The sequence below is a fragment of the Cornus florida genome, unplaced genomic scaffold, assembly GCF_030987335.1.
Source record: "Cornus florida cultivar Cherokee Brave unplaced genomic scaffold, ASM3098733v1 CherokeeBrave_3.0.0_Hap2_Chr09, whole genome shotgun sequence".
Classification (NCBI taxonomy): domain Eukaryota; kingdom Viridiplantae; phylum Streptophyta; class Magnoliopsida; order Cornales; family Cornaceae; genus Cornus; species Cornus florida.
In genome coordinates this window covers 92,794,496-92,816,302 of record NW_026775579.1, presented here as the reverse complement: position 1 = coordinate 92,816,302, position 21,807 = coordinate 92,794,496, and the positions used below count along the sequence as shown (strand labels likewise).

At 33.8% G+C, this 21,807-nt stretch overlaps 2 protein-coding genes across 6 annotated transcripts; both read left to right on the top strand.

Annotated features, from left to right (window-relative positions):
* Positions 1 to 4,265: 4,265 nt before the first annotated feature.
* On the top strand, positions 4,266 to 7,610 carry LOC132275233 (superoxide dismutase [Cu-Zn]). Of its 2 annotated transcripts, none has more exons than XM_059776678.1 (8): positions 4,266 to 4,358; positions 5,491 to 5,579; positions 5,696 to 5,797; positions 5,939 to 6,034; positions 6,494 to 6,525; positions 6,617 to 6,692; positions 6,928 to 6,981; positions 7,348 to 7,610. In XM_059776678.1, exons 2-8 carry the CDS (start codon positions 5,504 to 5,506, stop codon positions 7,368 to 7,370), a joined length of 459 nt encoding a protein of 152 aa, XP_059632661.1. In that variant the 5' UTR covers positions 4,266 to 4,358; positions 5,491 to 5,503; the 3' UTR covers positions 7,371 to 7,610. The 2 variants fall into 2 exon arrangements, with proteins under 2 accessions (XP_059632661.1, XP_059632662.1); XM_059776679.1 differs by having other exon boundaries at positions 4,351 to 4,467.
* A 1,097-nt stretch (positions 7,611 to 8,707) lies between these two features.
* LOC132275232 (bifunctional 3-dehydroquinate dehydratase/shikimate dehydrogenase, chloroplastic) lies at positions 8,708 to 21,616 on the top strand. 4 transcript variants are annotated; one of them, XM_059776674.1, is made up of 12 exons: positions 8,708 to 8,899; positions 9,119 to 9,360; positions 11,694 to 11,799; positions 15,334 to 15,558; positions 17,029 to 17,375; positions 18,493 to 18,556; positions 18,692 to 18,800; positions 18,894 to 19,037; positions 19,200 to 19,348; positions 20,889 to 21,051; positions 21,179 to 21,249; positions 21,467 to 21,616. In XM_059776674.1, the coding sequence occupies exons 1-11, from the start codon at positions 8,891 to 8,893 to the stop codon at positions 21,220 to 21,222; spliced, it is 1,602 nt and encodes a 533-aa protein (XP_059632657.1). In that variant the 5' UTR covers positions 8,708 to 8,890; the 3' UTR covers positions 21,223 to 21,249; positions 21,467 to 21,616. The 4 variants fall into 4 exon arrangements, with proteins under 4 accessions (XP_059632657.1, XP_059632658.1, XP_059632659.1 ...); XM_059776675.1 differs by having other exon boundaries at positions 21,462 to 21,616; XM_059776676.1 differs by having other exon boundaries at positions 8,709 to 8,899; positions 15,334 to 15,549.
* The last annotated feature ends 191 nt before the right edge of the window (positions 21,617 to 21,807 follow it).

Here is a 21,807-nt window from a genome sequence, read left to right as displayed (position 1 = left end):
CAGTAATTTAAAATTCCAAGAATCAATGTTGCCTTAGCAAAGCTACTTTGTTCAATTGAAAGTGGACAAAGCAGTAAATTACTGATATTGATACCCAAGTTAACATTTAGCAAAATTTATTTAGGGTGTGTTCGATTATATGAAATCAAAAATTTATGAAATTTAAGAAAATTTTGATTCAATTTTCTTAGTTATTTTTTTTAAAATTCCACCAATTTCAATTTCAAGTATCTAAATTTATACAACCGAATATACCCTTATAGAAAATTATTGATATAATGTGAGAGTGAAATTCACGTGAACCAATTTTTTTTTTTCTTCTAATTTCATGTAGCCGAACACAACCTTTAACTTATTTATAGCAGCGTAAAAGTGAAATGAGATACTTGATAGTGATAGCATGATTCGCTGTATCGTCCAATACGTGATTCTTTGATATAGTACCTGTGATTTGTCCGAATCCGTTACGATCCAATACATTTTACTAGTGAGATAAAAAAAAATTAAATTTTTTTAAAAAAAACATCTTAAATAAAATGAATTGTTACACCATCAGATTATATCAGATTATAGCACTTATTCATTTAGAAAAGAATTCCGTCAATTTCATCTCTACTCTCCTGGTAATTGTTGTTTACAAATTAGTCTCCTATCCCATTTATAAATATTCATTCTCCCCTTTCATCACCATTAATGATGAGGATTTACTCTATAAAATACTCTTGTAATTCTTCACAATTTTCTACTTAATTCTGAAATCCTCTTGAATCATATCCTCTACCCATGTCAAATATTCACAATTATATTTTTAAATCTTCTAATACTTTACAATATTTTGCACAACTTTGGAAGGCTATAGAATCATATTCTCAATTATCTACCTAATGTAAAAGGCTCTCTTTCTCGTGTTGCGTGTTTGCAACCATTAAAACACAATGAATCAATCTAAATTTGTATTTTTTTAGTCAAAATTTAAACAACTTTTAAAAAGCTACAATTTTTTTATAAACATTAAAAAGTAATTAAGTTAATAGTTAAAACATTAAAAGAGGAATAATTATATTAATTATATTAACGTCAAACTAATAGAACAACTTTAGTCTAGCATGGAAATAAATAATATTATAATTTATTGGTGGATAAAAAAACACATATACCTTCTCTCCTGTCTTCTATTTTTATTTCATCACTTAAAGGGCAAACACTTATCCCATGAATGTGGGGTATGGGCCACCAAGTCTCTGTTTGGTTTGGTTTGTCAACACTATCCTCTAAACTGTCTAGTATCCAATTTTTATATAATTTTTGTAAAATTAACGGGCTCAACTTTTTGGTACACATTTATAATGATACTCATTATGTTTTATTATCCAAGTTTGAGCTCTAGAAAAAAAAAAAAAAGAATTATTTGTAGGGATAGTTCATTAACATGGAGATCAATATGTGTAGTTGGAAAGAAAAATCTGAGTGAATGTAAAATATTGAATTTAATGACTTCAATAGTTCAATGTAAAAGTTTGAGAAAGCTGTTTTATCCCAATTAAAAGCTTATTGTGTTAATTTGGAGGATATGTTGTTATTAAGTGTAGTGATATCAGCTTGTCTCGCTAAAAATTGGATGTAGCTTCTTGAATAATTAAACCGAAACAATAAGAAGAGATCCGAATCGTTTCGAGAAACTTTGCAACAATTGGCAACTAAAATGAACATTGGAACAAAAGATACATCATGTGGCTACAATGTGGTTTACCCAACCAGAAGTTGTCCTCCTGATCGGATAGTAAGGGTGACAGAACAGTTTTCAAGGTCCATCAGCCAGCCTTAAATGGTTCTAAACTAAAGAATTGGGCTCTAAATGTTGTTTCAAATACAGAATATATTATGCATGAAATGGGGGAGTTATAACGGATTTTAGTAGCAATAGAATAAAACATTGCTTGAGAAACAAATACATTCGTGTGAAGCTAATTACCACACCGAGGGTAAGATGGAAAATGTCATTATATATAATTTGATTATTTCATTTGCAACAGAAAAAATGACTCATATCTGAGCAATCTGATTCAAGCCAACGGTGCTTAAAGACTAGTATATGGATGCAATTGTGCATTTGGATCTTTGGTTGAAATATACTACTACAACATGAACTCGAAATAGCCAAAAGGGATACCTAGAGACTCAATATCAACCACCAGGTCTGAGTGACACTAAAATACATTCACATTTTACAGTATTCTTCTAAAACTTAATGCAATCTGAAACTGAGGCAAGTTTGATTTTTTCATATTAAAATCAGCCCAGCTCATTTTTTTTTTCCCACCCAAGGTTAACATATCATCGCTCAGCTCATTCCTGACACAAGCTCAACTTCTGCCACCCAACAAAGACGGGAACTTTTCAGAAGAAAATCTGACAGAACATAATTGATTGTGAACTATGTGTTAACTATAATCGTCAAATTTAGCACTATTTCACTTGTGAATTGACATGAAGGGATAGTACTAAATTTGATTTCTTGGCATCCTTTTTATAGGATGCAAATCTTTTTTATATAAATGGACATGTGATTTGAGGTTCATAATGAAGAAATCAGAACTTGCACTCGTTTTCCTAGGCTTGACAACAGATCAAGACGGGCAACCAACCAGCTATTAGGACAAGAAGGAAGAAGAAAAGAGAAGAGAAACAAGGATAATAATACCGCCTAAAAATGGCTGAGAAGGGGCTGTACTCACAGCTTCCACTTCTGCTTATAAAAGATACAAAAAGTTGCCCTAGGAAACTTCATCTTGGCTTATAATAGGCTGCAGCAAAGCACAACAAAATATGATCCTTAGATCCATAGAATAGCTTACATAAAAGGACACTCAACTAGGACCATAATAAGCATACATCAAACAAAACCAAGAGATAACAATATGCAGCAAAACTTCAAGAAGCTCACAATGTTTTTGTTTTCAATCTTAAAGTAGGTTACTCGAAGTCTAGTAATCCTCTGTTTTAAAGCCAAGTCATACTACAAGGAAGTGAATTATTTTTCATTTTTTTAAATATTTTATAAACATTGGAACTAGTTTCTGATCATTTGCAAACCAAAATTCAGATTAGATGATCCAATATTCAGTAGATTATGAAAAAGATCACATTGTTCCTTAATGGTTCTAAGATATAAAATGAAGTTTTAAACTCAATCTGTAAAATACCTCTTCATGGACATGAATTCAAGATATCGACCATTTGTCATAGTTGGTTACATGACATATCCCAAATTGAATGGTTTATAGTTCATACATGTAGAAAAAAAAAAGCTTATGCACCAGAGTTCATAGTGAATCAGATCAGTAGAGAACAAAAGATGAAAAACTCATAACCAGAACATATATATTTATACACACACATACATATAATGAAGAATAGTTGGTTGTTATGTACAGAAAAACAGTATAAGGAGGAGGGTTCTCACACAGAAGCCAGTTTTGATCATGAAAAACTCCATCGAACCCCCAATCATTGCCGACACAACTGCTATATTCAAATACCAATCTAAAAACTTCAATTTTTTTCACCGCACAATGATATAACAAAACGGAAACGAAGAGAACAATTAGGGCAAGTTCGTTTCAGCAATTAAAATAAATAATTTCAATGGGCTTACAGTGTACAGGGAAAATTGAACAATTAGGACAGCGAACGTACAATTCTACAACTGAATGAGTTTAGAGGGAGGGAGATTAGTGATACACTGTTTTCTCCAGGATAGTCAGGTCACGGTTCATCAGTAATTTTTCTTTGTTTAAAGGCAAGTTGAATCCACTTCATTTTTTGGCACAATCCCCCTCCAAAAATAGATTAGTCATATAAAAAAATTATATTTATGAAAGCTAGAGAAATTAAACTTCAACTTCAAGTAGCCCATATAAGCTCATGAAAAAGTCTGCCAATATAGTCGAAGAGGGGAAAAAGAAAAATTTTTTTTTTTTAAAGAGGAGACCATAGGCCCATGGACATGCCCATCAACGGAACAAACTAAATAGCCCAAATCCGGCCCAACCTACCATATCACGCGACTCATGCAGATTCTCTTTCAGAGAAGCAAAAATCTATGACAAGACAACAAACAAACGCGATTCCATTGCACGTACCAGTAGGAAGTCGACAAATTTCATCACGTGGGCCCCACAACCACAATTCGCTAAATTCAATTTTCAAAACCCCAGTGCGCGCGTGGAGACACCAATTGCACAATTATAACCCCACCAACTAGTGTGTGCCTGCTTAAATAGGCGGATACATTTTAGTGTGTGTACCAGTTGACTCTACTCTCTCTCTCTCTCTCTCTCTATCAGGGGTGTTCTGAGGTATATCAATCTATTTCTCTCCCTAGGGTTTTTTTTTTATTTATTCTTCAGAGCATCCGAATACTTTTTGACTTTCACTTTCACTTTCATCTCTGATTTTTCTTAACCTGTAAGCCGATCGGTAACTTTATCCAATAATTATTCGTTTAGATGATAGCTGTTTTTAATTTTTCCTCATATACTACATCTATGGAGATAGATTCGTCTTCAATACTTATAGATCAATAGTTTGTATCTGAAATATGCTTTTAGTTCTGTAGATATAAAATAGTTATGCATATGTTCGATAAGATGTTTGTGTGTTGATATCCTAATCTTATTTTCTTGTTTTGTTCACTGCTTTTTTTTTTTCTTTCTTTTTTTTTCTTTCTTGAAAACCTATGAATTTTAAATTATGACAGTTTTATTATTTACTGAAAAACTTTGATTGGTTGTTTTTTTTTTTGGGGACGAGTAACTTTGATTAGATTTGCGTTTTACATTACTTTTAAACCTGCGTGTTGAATCAAAGGGTCTGTTAGAATGGCTTTGACCAATAAATTTTCTCTGTAAATGATTTTTTTTTTTTGGGTGTTTTGATGTCTCTATGCTATCTATATTACTGTACCCGCAAAATTTTGAGGATGATAAATGGATTATTAATTCAACAATAAATTGAAACAAAGAGAAAATCATCGGTATTTTATCGAAAGTTCATTTGCCAAAGTAGAATGGTAGTAAAATGAAATTTTGGCTTGATGGGTTTGAACCCTTTTGATGCATAATTGTTTGTCACAGATAAACACTCAAATTAGTTTGAATGTAGTGCGGTTAATTCGGTAAATTAGTTGCTCACTAACTAAGGTTTGGGGTAGTATTATTATTAGTCCAATTTACTTCTCGGAAGACTGGTTTAGGAGTTTTCTCTGTATCTTCTACACTTTTTGGACTATCTCTAATGCTCCTAAACACATAATTATACTTGTCCGAATTCAGAAGTTTTATATACAAACTTCAAGGTTGCCTCTCACATGTACATCAAACTAATACTATGTAGTTATTATCAATGGTTTAGATTTCATGTAACAGTGACGAAGGTTGACTATAATATGCATATCTAATTAATTGTTTGATGTTATTACCATTTGTTTAGATCACATATAACAATGGTGAAGGCTGTTGCGGTTCTTGGCAATAGTGAGGGTGTCAGTGGCACTGTTCACTTTACCCAAGAAGGAGATGGTAATTTTGAACAAAATTTTAGTAATAGACGGAGTATATATATATATGCATGATTGTCTGTCAGATTGTCAATGACTCGGCATTTGGAACTAAATTACTTCATTTTTGTACCTCAGGCCCAACCACAGTAACCGGAACTTTTACCGGCCTCAAACCTGGACTTCATGGTTTCCATGTCCATGCCCTTGGTGACACAACTAATGGTTGCATGTCAACTGGTATTTCTCATGCTTGAAATTTTGTTTATATTGTATTTGTGTAATTATGTCCATGAACTGGGGGTAACTGGGATAGAGGAAATGATAGTAAAATGATTTTCAATATACATTCTCCAGTTTTTTTATCGTTTTAATTTGCAGGACCACATTTCAATCCTGCTGGCAAAGAGCATGGTGCTCCCGAGGATGAGCAACGCCATGCTGGTGATCTTGGAAACATCACAGTTTGCGAAGATGGTCTGCATTATTTGTTTTCATAACCCTTATATGTCTTGCTTATGCCATCATTATTGCAATTATTTATTGTAACCGCAGTTGTTGTGATCATCTTATTCATGACTTACTGCTATTATTATTATTTAAAATTATTGAGAACCTTTACTCTAGAGTCTGGTTTTTGTTGCACCCACACCACTGTTTAGATATAGTTGCTGTGATCATGATTATTTAAAAGGAAAAAGGTTTTTTTTTCCTCAAAAGTTTGCACATAAACCCATGCAAGGTGATGTCGCCATATTGTTCCTGAAATCAACGTCATTCTGCTACTTGTTTTGCTTTAAAAGCCTTTATTTATTTATTATTATTATACAATTCTATTTTACATATTGCTCTTAATGTAGCTATCGTCAAGACTATACTTTCCTATACGCCCCCAAGATTCATACTAACTTCTTGTCATGATTACTTTTGTTTTAGGTACTGTCAATTTCACTATTGTTGACAAACTGGTGAGTTGTTTTTTAGCTTTATTTTCAGCTAAGGTGGGACTATTTGATTCCGTTGTTTTATAGAATTCAGAGTGTTGGTTACTATTCACAGATTCCACTCAGTGGACCAAATTCCGTCATTGGAAGGGCTGTTGTTGTACATGCTGACCCTGATGATCTGGGAAAAGGTACTTGTAATTTAATTTGTTGGCACTGCATTTATTTTTAGGATAGCCTATTTAATTTTCATTTCACTCGAGGCATTTGCAAATGTAACATAGCTTTTAATGGAGTTCAATAGCAGAAAGTTTTGTCATATTTGAACATTTTTACACGAGCTTTCTTTCTATATGCTGAATAGCAACTTTTTATGCTTCAAAATTCTAGTAGCAGTGTTTTTAATTCCTACCTCTTACTGTTCAGGTGGCCATGAGCTCAGCAAAAGCACTGGAAATGCTGGTGGAAGGCTTGCCTGCGGTAAGCATCATTTCCTTTGGACCTTCAAGTTTATTATGTATATAACGATGACTTTTTCATTGTGAAACTTATGATTAATTATACAAACCTCTGGATTATTTGAAATATACATTCTTACATGGTATAAAAATATTTTTTCTGCGGCATCATTGGATTCATAGATCAATTTTTAAATCCAGAGTCGGGTAAAAAAAAAATGCTATAGGAGATTAGTAGATAAAATGAACTTCTTGTTATCTTACATTTTCTTACACATGTATTAATAGAAATGATTTATTTATATGTTCTGTTTTCCTCCCAGAGGCACTAAGTGTCTGTTATTGATCAACTTCAACTTAATTATTATGTTGTCTTTATTTTATGCAGGTATCATTGGTCTGCAAGGTTGAGTAGCTTCTCAAGGGCGGCGCTGTCTGGTAAAATACTGAAGTCGAATGCACTAGCTTCATATCCTGTGGATATCCAGCTACTAGTGAACCCTACAGTCAAATAAAGGATTGTTTTCCCGCAGAAAAAAAAGAAGTAAATAAAGGGTTCTTTGGAATCGATAAACCTCCTTACTGTGTTTTGATCTAGTCTTGCTTTGTGTGGTATTTTTGTTTTCAGTAATGGACTATTTTTCTTTTTCACGTTTCTTGCTCCACTCTATGCAATGGACTCAATATCACAAACAAAAAGTAAAATGAATGTTTGACCGACTAAAAGTAATGGACGCTCTCAGTGATACTAGTACAAGTTTGTGCTTAAAGATGAGATTGGTATCAAATCTCATAGTATAAGTTTGTGCGTGTGGTATTATGGTCTTCAAAATTTCAGAATTCTAGCAGCTTTTCATCTTCGTGATAGTGAAAGTGGCTTTAAAATAGAAATATTTGTCTGCATCATCATAACAAATCTGGAATGTAACATAGAAATAACCATGATGATATTGATCTTGGACTTTTGAGGCTGTATTGTCAGCGGATGGTTTTGTAATTATCTTTTGTTATCTTTCTTTGTTCATCTGCTAAACATTTTAATTTTATACTTGTTCGTCAGCTAAATATTTTATTTTTTTACTTTTTTATTTCTTGACAAAAAAACTAAAAACAATGCTCTTGAAAAGACTGGAGTCTTTCGGAAAGAGCAACAGATACCACCAAATTGGTGACCCTCAACTATTCGGAGTAATTATGGTGGTTGTCAGCAATTAAGCGATTCAATTTCTTCTAATAGCTGAGCAGTAGTTCCATGTTTGTCTAATTTTCTAGAGAAATTCAGATGACTTTATGCACCATATGTACATTTCAATCATCGTAAAAAAAAAATATAAATAAAAATAAAAATAAAGTAATGCCTCTCTTTTACGCCATTACTGACCCGCTAACTCTGAAATCATTTACAACAAAATACAAGCAAAAATGATTATATAAACAATGTGCAATAGTTGTACAAATAATGTGAGTTGTTATATAAGTAATTTTAATGTGAGTTGTTATACAAGTAATTTAAATAATAATATTAATACGAGTTTTCGGTGCACGATCAAGACATGAGAAGCTTAAACACGAAAATGTTTTATTGATGTGTCAAGCAACCTTGCGCAATAACCAAACTTCTTGTGCTCCTATAAGCCAGCTCATCTTAATTAGGAAATTGATTATAATCAACCCAAGCTAAGACGGGTTAGCGGGTCTCCGACAGAGGTTCCGGTTCTGTATGCGAGAAAAATGAGCGGTTAGGATGCACCATCGTCAGAAGTCATGATGAGCGGGTAGATAAGCTCGCAAGAGTGGCAATGTCTATATGGAGGTCTGTGTGTGTGTATATATAATATATATCCGTACGTGAATGTATATACAGAGTGTGTAATTCACGCACTACACTGGCTGGCAGAGGACAACCAATCAACTGCTCAGAAGTCACTTTAATGGAGTTGGTAAGTCGCCAACGACGTAACCGCCATCCATACTTTTGTCCTTTTTTATTTTCTTTTCCATGTTTGGTTGTTGAGAAATTGTAAGAAAGAGGGAAAAATAAGGAAACTTGGAATCTTCTTGAATTTTGTTAAATTATTTACCCACGCTGGTAATTGAATTAACTTAAAACTAGCTACTATCATCTGTTTTGTGCATTTAATTTCTGGGTTCGATTACAGGTTGAGCCTGCTGTTTCTAGTCTTAATATGGAAACTGAAGCAATGAGGAAGAACTCAACCCTAATTTGTGTTCCAATAATGGCGGAATCAATCGATCAAATGTTGATTGATATGCATAAGGCGAAAGCTTACGGTGCTGATCTTGTGGAAGTTCGATTGGACCATTTGAAGAGCTTCAATCCTAGTGAAGACATTGAAACCCTAATTAAACGGTGTCCTCTGCCCAATCTCGTCACTTACAGGTTAGTGATTGCAATTGAATTCGCTTCCTGTGCATTTCTTAAATCAACCTATCGATATATGCAAAATGTTACTCTGAATCATTGTTTTTTAAGCAAAGACATAACTCGTCAGAGATCTCCTATTCAAGTGACTAGCATAATCAAATTCACAAACCCCAGCAACATTGCTCAAGGTGTCATTACCATTGTCACATACCAAATACACATTTGCTGTACCTTTCACCTTTCACATACCAAAGAATCCTCCTTTTTGTTTGGGTATTCTGAAAATTAACTATGGACACAATAGTGTGAAGTGTATGTACTAATGCATAGATAGGACAGGTGACATTTCCAATTGCTCTGGCATAAGGAACACAAGACTTTTTGCTCCTCCGCGTCCTCAGTCTGTAGCGATAAAGTCGCTAAAAGCTTGCAAGCAGCATCAAGTGTATCACTTGTAAATCTCGATCCATGTCCACCAAAACATTCAATTGTCTTCTCAAAGTACTTTTTCAGTGACGAGTGCAGCTTATAGCTTGCTAATCCTTGTAATTCTCATAACCATATTTCTCTTAGCTGGACCTAAGTATTTCTTCTTCAACTTACCACCCCTTTCAACTTGTTGAGTTTAGATATCTCTTTAAAGGCAATGAGTATTTGATCTACACACAATAACAATTATAAATAAATAAAGCATTTGATCTCACTTTCCTTGAACAATCCCCTCCGCCCCAATGGCTGATGCATAATAACCTGCACCTTAATCTCACTATGAAGAAATCAAGTTGTTCCAGTTCCAAGTAAAATAAAGCAACCACCATAACCAACGCATGAATGGAGACATGCCTTCATGGTTGGTAAGAACACAAAACACCAAGTGTTCCTTATATCTTGCGTCTTCAACCACCAGAGTTCCGTCATTCTTAAAAACTCATTTGCAAGCAACAATCTTCTTGCCTTTAGATAGTTTCACCAACTTCCCAGTCTGATTACTGAGACGAAATTTAATCCCCTAACTCATAGTAACAGTTGGCTAAGGAGCTTCGTAGCTTGTAATGGCTTCATGCGAGCATCAGTGGCCTCAATTGTCTTTATCGCTGTCAATCCATAAGAATCTGAATGGCCATATCTTTAAAGGGGCACCATCTGTGTCCTCTATCCCCCAGTTGCGATGGTGTTTTCTTGCTCATTGGGTGCCTTGTGATGTATACTGGAGTCTTGCAACCTTTTATGAATGGTCTGGATTATAGTATCCTCTTGCACATTTTCTTAAGCTTCTAATTCTTGCTCCACCTGCTCACTGGCACCCTAGATTTTACGTTCATCAAGGCGCCTTTTTTCACCGATAAAACATAGCAGACTCAATTAAAGTCACATCTCTACTGACATAAACTTAAGTAACTCAGGATGAGGACACACGATTTGTATTCCCTCACCTCAGATGCATAGCTAAAAAGTATACATTTCTTTCCTCTTATGTTTTATATTTTTCTATTATTAACATGAGTATAATTGGGACGAACAAACTACTTTTAAGAGAGAGTAACAAGCAGGATTTTCAGACCATACTTTTGGGCTCGTTCACTCAATAGAAGCCTGAATAGACTTATATACCGAGTAGCATGCCATATTAACTGCTTCGACCCAAAACCCCTTAGAAACTTCAGCGCTGAAATGAATAAACATTGAAGTGTTACTCAAAATTACTTACGTTGTATAACTGCATTTCCATCACTAAATTTAGAACTGATATCAGCTTAGTGGGCTTACAGCATATTACTGTGTCTCTCAAGGGAATTTCTTCTATCTTTTTGTTTCTTGGAAAGAGTTCTATCTTGGATTTACTTTGTCTCTTAAGTGCTAAAATCCATTTAAAAATATATAAAGGAATGATACCCTTGTGGTTGTTATGAATCAAAGTATTTGACATGGCTTTATTTTTGCATAGCCATGTTGACAAACCCTCTAATCTTCACTCATCACTTAAATCTTATTTGGTGCTATCTTGCTGATGCAACACTACCATGGTGTTTTTGTGTTGGTTTCATGTAATTGAAGTTTTATATAATGCCCTTTATTATCATGTAATGTTATGTAATAGATGCTAGCTTTTAAATTAGTTTATTCGCAAGAACTTCTTTTTATTCTATGGAAGAACTTGGGAACACTATCCCAGAAATGTAGACTTTAAATGTATTTCACTTGTCAAGCAGTTGTACTTCTCTGGTTCTTTTCTGGTCTTAACAAAGTTTCTTTTTCTGACGGTGTACATTTTCATTCAATTAATCTAATTCAATAACCTACAAAGAATTTCGTATTATGGAACATTCTGAATTCTTGTATTTTTCTAGACCGAAATGGGAAGGTGGTCAGTATGATGGTGATGAGAACAGACGACTGAATGCACTTCGATTAGCGATGGAGTTGGGAGCTGATTATGTTGATGTTGAGCTTCAGGTGGCTTTCTTTATATATATATATATATATATATATATATATATTTCTATATATATGTTAAAATAGTTAAAATTTTGGCGTTGATGTGTCCAGAGATAGGTTGAAAAAATTTCCTGTAACAATATCAAATTATATTAAATTTATTTCAGTCAATTACGAACAAAAATCCCAAAACTTAGGTTTGATATGTTTAATACTTGTTTATTGAAAGCTCAAGTAGACTTTTGACTGGCTTAAATTAGGAAAAAAAAGTCTAAAAATACTTGAAAACTGTTTCGTAGTTTGTGCTCTGATACTGATTAGGGAAGAGAGGATCAATTGTTTGGGTGGTTGCAGTTTTGTTTTTTTAGAGTAGTACATATTTTTGGATGATTGTTGTTGGTGTTGTTTTTATTTATTTATTTTATGGTCAAACTTCAATTCGTTATTTAGTATGTGTCATTTGGTGTGTTGTAACACAGTTCAATATTATATGAAATGGACTAGTTGGTTTATATTGTGTGTTTCCACTGTCTTAGTTGCTTGTCATCTCATGATATTTTTATTCCATTTTGCCTGTTGTATATACCTTTGTAGTTTCTGTTTGGAAAGAACCTATCTCTTCCTTTATAACGTTTCTTATCTTCTCTTTTTCATTTTCCTGCTCTGCACTAGTTAGGAATCTTTCATATGATCTTTGCTGTCTGCGTGTATGTTAGAAGCCTTATAGCATAGCCACTGTTGTTGAATTTTTGAAGTATTTGATATTGATTTTCTGGAACACTGCAGTATAGTTACAATCAAAGTCACTCTAACATTAACTCCCTGTGGGGCTGTATAAGAGACAAACTGAGCCTGAGTCAGAGTAGTGGGGTGTGGGAACCTGTCTTGGAAAATTAACAAGCTTCAGAAATATGGCTAAGTTTGGATATGTATTTCGCTAGACACTAATGGTATAAACAAGCCTATAATTGAGAACATCTTGGCCATAACTTGACTTCTTGTTCTTGAGCAGTCTTGTTTATCTTGCAATCTTATAGGGTTAGTAAACTTGTTCAATTGATTTTGAGTTTGAATTGATAATAAATACATAAATAAAATAAAATATGTTCAAAATGCATGATTTATTTGATGCGAGTTTAATGCGTTCAAATTATTTGGTGTTTTTTAAATGACTAGCAATCTTGAAGGATCCTCTAGTCGAGTAGCTTGGTTTTCCATACAGCTTTAATATACATATGTTAAACTATCAATTGGTTTGTGTCTTTGTGGTATGTATAACTATGACATTAATCTCAAGGATGCCCTTAGATAGCATGGAGAAAAAGTACTTGAAAGTTATATATTAACAAAAAAAAAAAAAAAAAACTAAGAACTTAACTACAAATGGCATTCAGATGAAATAATAATTGTTTATATGAAAGGGTCATTACTTGCTGCTATGGTAAAAGCTGAGGCAGACAACAGTGAGAAAGTCAATTTGAATATGAGAGCAGTCCCTTTGTGAAATATAATGGCAAAATTTAAGAATGTCTTCAGTCTTCCTCTCCCAGCACCTCAATTAAGGGAGACCAACATTAGGTTAGCTTTTCTTTTTAGGAGTTGTCTATATGATGGAGTGTGTTTCTTTTTTATAGATCGACAATGAGACGATGTTTATATGTAGATTCTCATTTAATCATACAAGTATGTGTTGTCAATTATAGTTGAAACAAACTAGGAAAAAAAAATATAGTTGAAACAAGTATAATCCACAAATCTAAGCAACAGTCAGTTGAATCAGTTCTAGTGTGAATTTTAGGCATTTTCAAAACAAAAGGGAAAAAATAAGTTGCACAAATGTTGAGTTAAGTTCTTCCTCCTCCTCCTCTTCTTCTTCTTCTACTTCTTTTCTTTTTCTTTTTTTCCTTGAGTGATGACTGCGATCAGATGATTCATCAATAGGAAGGGTTAGCTAGGGTTTAGTCACTTTTTATTCGAGGCGAATTTTACTGCAGGTACTTGAGGAGTTGAATTTTTTTTTTTTTCCAGGTCATGAGATGAACAGGATTTAATTTTTATTTTTATTATTATTTATAAAAAAACAGTTAGATCTATGGTCTCCAATATATGTAATACATTGCTATTCATTGCTATGCATCTGACCTATATTTATTACAATATATGTTCATACTTTGGCATATGATGAACTATTGAGCATAGAACTGAAAAAATGTAGTAATATCAACAGCTGTGTAAGTAAAATATTGATATCTTGTTCCAGGATGATTTGGGCAGTTTCCTATTCATTTTCTTTCCTCTTTAAGGTTGATTGGGTGATAAGTAGAATGGGTTGATTTCTCTTTATCATACATGTGTGTGTGTGTGTTATATGTTTTACTGTCAAAATGAGGATGTTAAGATGGATGAGGAACAATACAAGAGGAAATTCAGTAGGAAATTAATGCATTTTTTAACTATAAATGTGGCACCAATTGAAGATAAAATGAGGCAAAGCCATCTAGGATGGTCTTGCACAGTATTGACCAATTAATGCTGAAAAAGATGAGTGACATGTATTGTGTTTAACCTAATATGGTACCATTGAGATTTCATTGGTGAAAAAGAATACTTGGAGCCGACTCCAAGTAGTAAAGATTACTGGAAATGGTGTTTCTTAGATGACTGTATTGTTTTGTTTGGGAGGAATGCCTCTCTGTTGTTTGTAAGTTTGTTGTTTTTGTTTGGTTAATAAAATCTGGCTTAGGAGAATTTTTTTTTAGTAAAGATTAAGATTATGTTGAGTTGAGAAAAGGCTAATTTTGACTGGTGCATTTGCACAGCCTATTATCACCATGATGACAAATTCTATTCACTGGAATCTATTTTTATAAAATTAAAAAAAAAAAAATGGTTGAATTTCAGGTGCTCTTATGGTTATATGAAAATCGTGTTCAGCTTAATTTGTATTGACATAAAATTCAGCACATTGTTACAATGAGATACCAGATGACCAAACAAGTGTGTGTGTGTGTGTGTGGGAGGGAGGGAGAGAGAGAGAGAGAGAGAGAGAGAGAGAGAGAGAGAGAGAGTACAATGAGATACCAGATGACCAAACAAGTGTGTGTGTGTGTGAGAGAGAGAGAGAGAGTACATTGTTAGGAGAGTAAAAATTAAGGGGAAGTGATGGGGGTAATGCTAAAGAGAAATTTTGAAAAGAGAGTTGTGTTCGTCGCACTAGATTTTGATGTTTATTTAATTTCCTATAAACACACACACACACATATATATATCGCAAACTATACAGAAAGATTTTACATTTTTCTGGAAAGTAAAAAGAAGGCTATCTCCTGAAGATCATCGGACTACTTCTCATTTAGTTCTCCAGTACCAACTCCATTTACAATTGAAAATTATGTGTTGTAATATCAAAGAGGAGGCATGTGATCATTCAGATACAAAAGCACATAAATAGCTGACCGCCTCTCAAATTGCTTTTTCTTATTCTCAATTTGAATATGCTGCTGAAACTTCAAAGACTGAATTTTTCTGAACTGCAACCTGTTATCTGTGAAGGTTATTGAGGACTTTAAATCTATACGTGGAGGGAAGCCTGCAAAGTCCAAACTCATCGTTTCTTCTCACAACTATGTAAATACTCCATCTGTTGAGGATCTTGGCAACCTTGTAGCAAGAATACAAGCAGCTGGAGCTGATATAGTGAAGATTGCGACAACAGCCACAGATATCACTGATGTGGCACGCGTTTTTCAAATAACTGTTCATTGCCAAGTAAGCGGCGTAAGTTGTTAGTGTTTAGTAATACAACCAACGCTTTGTATTGACCATTGATTATATATATATAATCATATTCTCTCTATTTTGGTGTAAATTTTTTAATTTATTATTTTTTATGGTATTATCTTGGAGAATCCTATTGGACGGGAAATTAGGCTGGAAAGATGATGTACAAGTATTTAATACATGGACAATGACCGTTCGATTTCAGACAGCCAATATTGCTTGTAATAAAGATTTAGGAAGAAAGTTAGTTGTTGCAATCAAACATTTTCCCAAGTGATCTTATCAAAATGATTATCTCAAGTCAACTAGCTGAGCAAGTCTGTGGCAGAATTATCTCATCTAGTTGCAGGATCGAAGGAGAGGAACTGAATAGGCTTGCTTGGATACAAAATGTAGGGTTTGTACTGTTTGAGTCATTAGTTTGTTTTGGTTACTTACAAAGAAATAAAGGTCGAAGAAAATAAAAAAACATAGAAATGAGGGTGTGTGTGGAAATCTTGGAAATGCCAAAAAAATTGATAACTTTGACGAAGTTACAGCAAGGAGATATATGGAATTTCAATTAATAAAACTAGAATTACAGAGAGACTGATAATATATGAACACTGATGCAGTTCAAATAAAAGTATAAAACAATTATAATGGTTCTTTCACTTTGTTTTGGGGGCGGGGAAGGAGAGAAATATAGATGTGATTGACCAATCATATATTATTAATTAGTTTCATCCAACTTACTTCTTCAATTTTAAACAATACTGGTTAAAGAGAGAGAATGAAAATTTCTTCTCCTTTCTTTTCGTTGTACCCAGGGAAATAAAAAAGAAAAGAAAAGAAAAGGACAACAATAAATAGTTTTTTTTTTTTCCCCCCGTTTTCAAATTCAATATAGAAGTGTTGATCCAACTCCAAATTAAGAGATATATTGTTCAAACATCCACTTATTCCCTCTCTTCTACCCGCCCCCCTCCTCCCCAATATTTGAATTACTTATGGAAACTGAATTTGTATTTGTTTCAAGAAGATAAATGACTTGGCTATTATTTGCCGATTAAAATTTTATACATGCGAATAGATAAGTAGCTGAAGTTGGGAGGATTGCAGATGAAGGAAAAATAAGCCTTGGTTTTAAAGTATAAGATCAGAACTTGTATACCCTGTTCTAAGTAGCATTTTATCATCGCTCCTCTTCGAAAAAATGACTCTATGGTTTTGACTTAAATGCCTTTAGATCTGAACGATAATGCAATGTACTTACCTTTTGTATCAATTATGAATATATAGTTTTCTTGTTATTGTTGTAACTCGATCTTATAAGAGTTCCACAATTGTGATCCCATTTTACTAACTTGTTATGTTTGAGAACTTTATGGTTATTGCTCAAGATTTTTCATATGATAAGAACATTTTAATCATTTCTTATATTTATCTTTTTCCTAATTTAATGTGATGTGTTTATTTTAAATTCAGGTTCCAATAATTGGATTAGTTATGGGTGAGAGGGGTTTAATGTCACGGATACTTTGCCCCAAATTTGGTGGATATCTCACTTTTGGGACCCTTGAGGCAGGAAAAGTATCAGCTCCTGGGCAACCGACATTTAAAGATTTGGTGAATTTATACAATTTCAGACAGATATCGCACGATACAAAAGTATTTGGCATTATTGGGAAGCCTGTTAGCCATAGTAAATCACCTATTTTATACAATGGTTCATTCAAATCAGTTGGTTTCAATGGAGTTTATATGCATTTGTTGGTGGATGACATTGCAAGTTTTCTCCAGACTTATTCATCTACAGATTTCGTTGGGTTCAGGTTTAATACCCTCTTTGGCAGTCTCATAGTTTGATAATAATACTTATTTATTTACTGTTTGTAATTTTTTCTGTTCATGCTCCGGTTTTGCTAAGCTTTCGATTACTTGAGTTTCTTTCTTTCTTTCATTTTTATTCCTGGTAGCTCAAATGTTTTGTGGGCTACTGATTGAAATAACAAGGGCCTACTTATGGCGCATGTTGCAACAAACGCTGCTAACCAAGAATAAATCAAGAATTACGACAGAAAAGTAAGCACGCCACACATAAAGAATACAAAAATTTACGTCGTTCGGTAAAGCCTACGTCCACGGTGAAGATCCAGCAAAAGATTTCATTATGCGAAAAACATGTGACTACAAGTTTCAGCCCCCAAACCCTAGCTCACTCTATTTCTTGTGGTTTTCAATGTTCTCTCGTTACGCACCCCAAATGCTAAACGCCCTTGTATACTAGGCTACAAGAGAATTTTATACTTTGGTCTGCGACCCACAAGAGAAAACAAGACCAAAAAAAATTTTTTGGGGGACCCATTTTTTGGGTCGAAACCTGGTCGCAACACGACTTGCACCAAAACAAAGTTTGGGCCACAACATCAAAGTGTATTGTCACGACCTGCCCCATCGTATGGATATTGTCCGCTTTGCACACTCTCTGTGCTCACGATTTTCAAAACGCCCCTATACAGTTAGGAGATATCCACACATATAAGTGCCAACAACCTTTCCTCTCCCAAGCAATGTGAGACGTCACAATCATCCCCTCTTAGGACCTAGTGTCCTCATTGGCCTAACCCTCATGGGCTTGTGCACACTCTCCCATTTCCAGCTAGGGATTGATTTTGATGCCATTTGTCATAACCCGCCCCAATGTACAATATTGTCCGCTTTGCACATTCCGCGCTCACGGTTTTCAAAATGCGTCTACTTAGTTAGGAGTTCACACATATATGTACCAACAACCTCTCCCCTCAGGCAATGTGAGACGTCACATTTATTGTATTTTCTCCTTGTGTTACATCTATCGGTTATGCTCCTGATTTTTTTTGTTTGTGCAACTTATTGTAACTATGCTTGTGTACTACAATAATTAAATAATATTACTCACTTCAAGTGCAGCTGTACCATTCCCCACAAAGAGGATGCACTGAAGTGCTGTGAAGAGGTTGATCCAGTTGCGAAGGTAATTGATGGACTCAATTATTTTGCAGTGCTTATCTTGTGAAGATGATTAGTTTATGGAGTTCATTATTTTCAAAAAATTGATTTTAAATTTTAATATTGCATGTGTTTGATTTTATTCTTGACTATATTTCAGTCAATAGGAGCTGTCAATTGTATTATCAGGAGTCAAACTGATGGGAAGATATTTGGATGCAACACTGATTATGTTGGTGCTATAACCGCTATTGAGGATGGATTACGAGGTTTTATTTTTTCTTTTGCCTGCTTTCCAATCTAAGCAGAATATTGTATAAAGTTTTTGCTCAATTATTTTATTCTACTATTCTTTCTTACAGGTTCTTGTCATACAAGCAACACAACTGGTTCACCTTTGGCTGGTAAACTGTTTGTAGTCATTGGTGCTGGTGGTGCCGGCAAGGCACTTGCTTACGGTGCAAAAGAGAAGGGAGCGAGAGTTGTGATTGCCAATCGAACCTATGGTTAGACTGTAATCTATGTATTACTGATGAATTGCACCTGTTTCCGGGTTACATAAGTTGATATCAAGTATCAACTATTTTAATGTCTCTTTTTTACAGCTTAATATGATATTTATCTTCCTTTTTCTTTTTCTTCTTTCTTTTTTTTTTTTTTCCTGCAAGATCGAGCTAGAGAACTTGCAGATATTGTTGGGGGAGATGCATTATCTCTTGCTGATTTGGATAGTTTCCATCCAGAGGATGGTATGATTCTTGCAAACACAACCTCTATCGGAATGACACCAAAAGTTAGTGACACCCCCATTTCTAAGGTTTGGCCACCTACTTTGCTGCTTTCTTATTTCAGGTCATCTGCCACTCTGATGTAGGTTTTGAAGCTACTCTTATCTTAGTAACTTTTTGTTTGCTTTTGTTCTAGATTTATTATCAAATCAATGAGTTTCTTCATTAATGAATATAGTGCATTCTGTGCTGCTTATGTTTCACTAGTTCAAGTTTGATTTTAACCTCATCTCAACAACTCTAATTACAGGAAATGAGATGTGTATTGATATAAATTTAAAATTTTAATCTTTTATCACATTTTGAGATGAAATTTCTGTTATACAGGAATATCATAGTCATTAAAAGATAAAATATTTAAATAAATATTATGTCTAATAAACAAGTTAGACTCACTGAAATCATATACAAGTTCAAGTTTAACTTTTAAAATTCAATCATTCAAAATTTGATCTTGATCCTGAAAAGGTGTTATATTTTTATGATTTAAATCAAATTTAATTCAATTATCTTGATATTTGATGAAATTACAAAATTATATGTCCATACTAATGAAATTTATAAAGGTAACATATATGGTGAATTTCATTGTTACTTGAATTAAACTTTAGGTGGTTGGATTGAGCAGCCTAACCACCCAAATGAACATATTCTTTTGTGGATCGTAATTTCTAAGGCAATTTTCAAATGCTCAAATGGAATGATACTTAGGATCTTATTGCTGGATTTTGCCGTTCCTAATAACAAAATTTAGTTCACGATCCCCAATCCTTGTCATTCAAATGGAGCCATAGCAAGTTCTGGAAACACGGATGTGCTAGATATAGATATATAAAGCATTTTTCGGATGAACCAAGAGCATCTTGAGTAATGTTTTTGTAGTTAAGTATGTGGTTTGCCGGACTTTATGTTGAAATTGTTCTTTTATATGCAGGGAATCTTAAGATTGATTCCCCCTCTTCACCCCAAACAAAAATTTCAGAATTAATGCAAACTAAAATACTTATTTTTCTGCATCAAATATCACATTCAATTGAATGTCAAAGATTTTTGTGTGACATACTCTTTGAAACCAAATCAAGTTGATATCTTAGCAATTTGTATTTGCTCCCTATTGCATTTAGAATTACAAAATTTGTCCCGGCTACCAGCAAATTACCCAAGGGGCCTAAAATAAATAAACAAATAAGTAAATGAATAAATAAATAAATTCCTAGGTCATAGTGCAAAATGAAATTCTCTAGCCTTTCAACTTTTTTAAAATTTTAAATTTTTTATTTATCATGTTACAAAAATAAAAAATAAAAAATAATAAGAAACAGAAGAGTGAGAGAGGAAAATCTACAACTTGACTGATTGATGTCCATACCTTGTGCATTCCAAAAGCTTTCGCCTATTGAATAGTTTGTTTTTCTTCCTTATTTTGGTGGGGTCAGTATCTGAGAAATTCACATTCCAAGCTGTTAAAAGATTTATTTTTTACAGATATTCACCAAGCTTTTATAATAGTGATGCTACTAATTTACATTCACATATGCAAAAGAAGTAAGCGGCTCTGTGTTTTTGCAGCAAGCTCTGAAGTCATACACGTTGGTTTTCGATGCTGTTTACACCCCCAAAATTACCAGACTCTTGCGGGAAGCAAAAGAAGCTGGAGCCACAATCGTTACAGGAGTTGAGATGTTTATTGGGCAGGCATATGAACAATTTGAGAGGTTCACTGGGTTTCCTGGTAAGATTAATTTTATAATCTATATATTTCTGAAATCCAGATAGCCATATAGTCCTGGTTGTTAGTTGTTACATAACTGGCTCTGACTATTTCTATTTTCTTTTTGAATTTCATTTTCCAATTGCAGCACCGAAGGAACTATTTAAGAAAATTATGGAGAGTTATTCATAAATCAAGTTTCTGTGGTCTATCTCATAGGTACAGCTGATTCTATTTCACACCTAAGCATAATGGGAACTGATTTTTTTATTTCATGTACTAGCACTTGGTTTGTTCTGTCGTGCGACTCATTTTCTAATGATAGAATTAAAATTCTCTTTTGGCAATTCATGTTGCTTAAGAAATGTTTTTTTGGCTATGTTGTTATTATTCTCATATATACTGCACCTGTAATAAGTTCAGCGTTTCAGCGCAGAATGTTACATGGCCATTGAAGTCTGCAGATGCTAGTCCCGTCGGTGTGCTTTTGTTTACAGATGACATGGAAGAACAGGTTCTTTATTTTCAGGTGCTGGGAAGTGTGGTTTGAAGTTAATTGAATTAATCGTTTTTTTTTTTTTTTTTTTACAGAAACAGCTTTTAATGTAGTGTCCGTGTCTTTCACAACTCTATTGATCCTCTTGTTTTTGCATGTAATGTTAGTCTGTTGGGTCAGTTTCAACGCTCGGGTTGTTCTTCCAAATATGAACGTTGTTGAGTGTGTAATGATAGGAGAAAGGAAAATCAGAACTAACATGTTGAGATAGTAAAGGACAA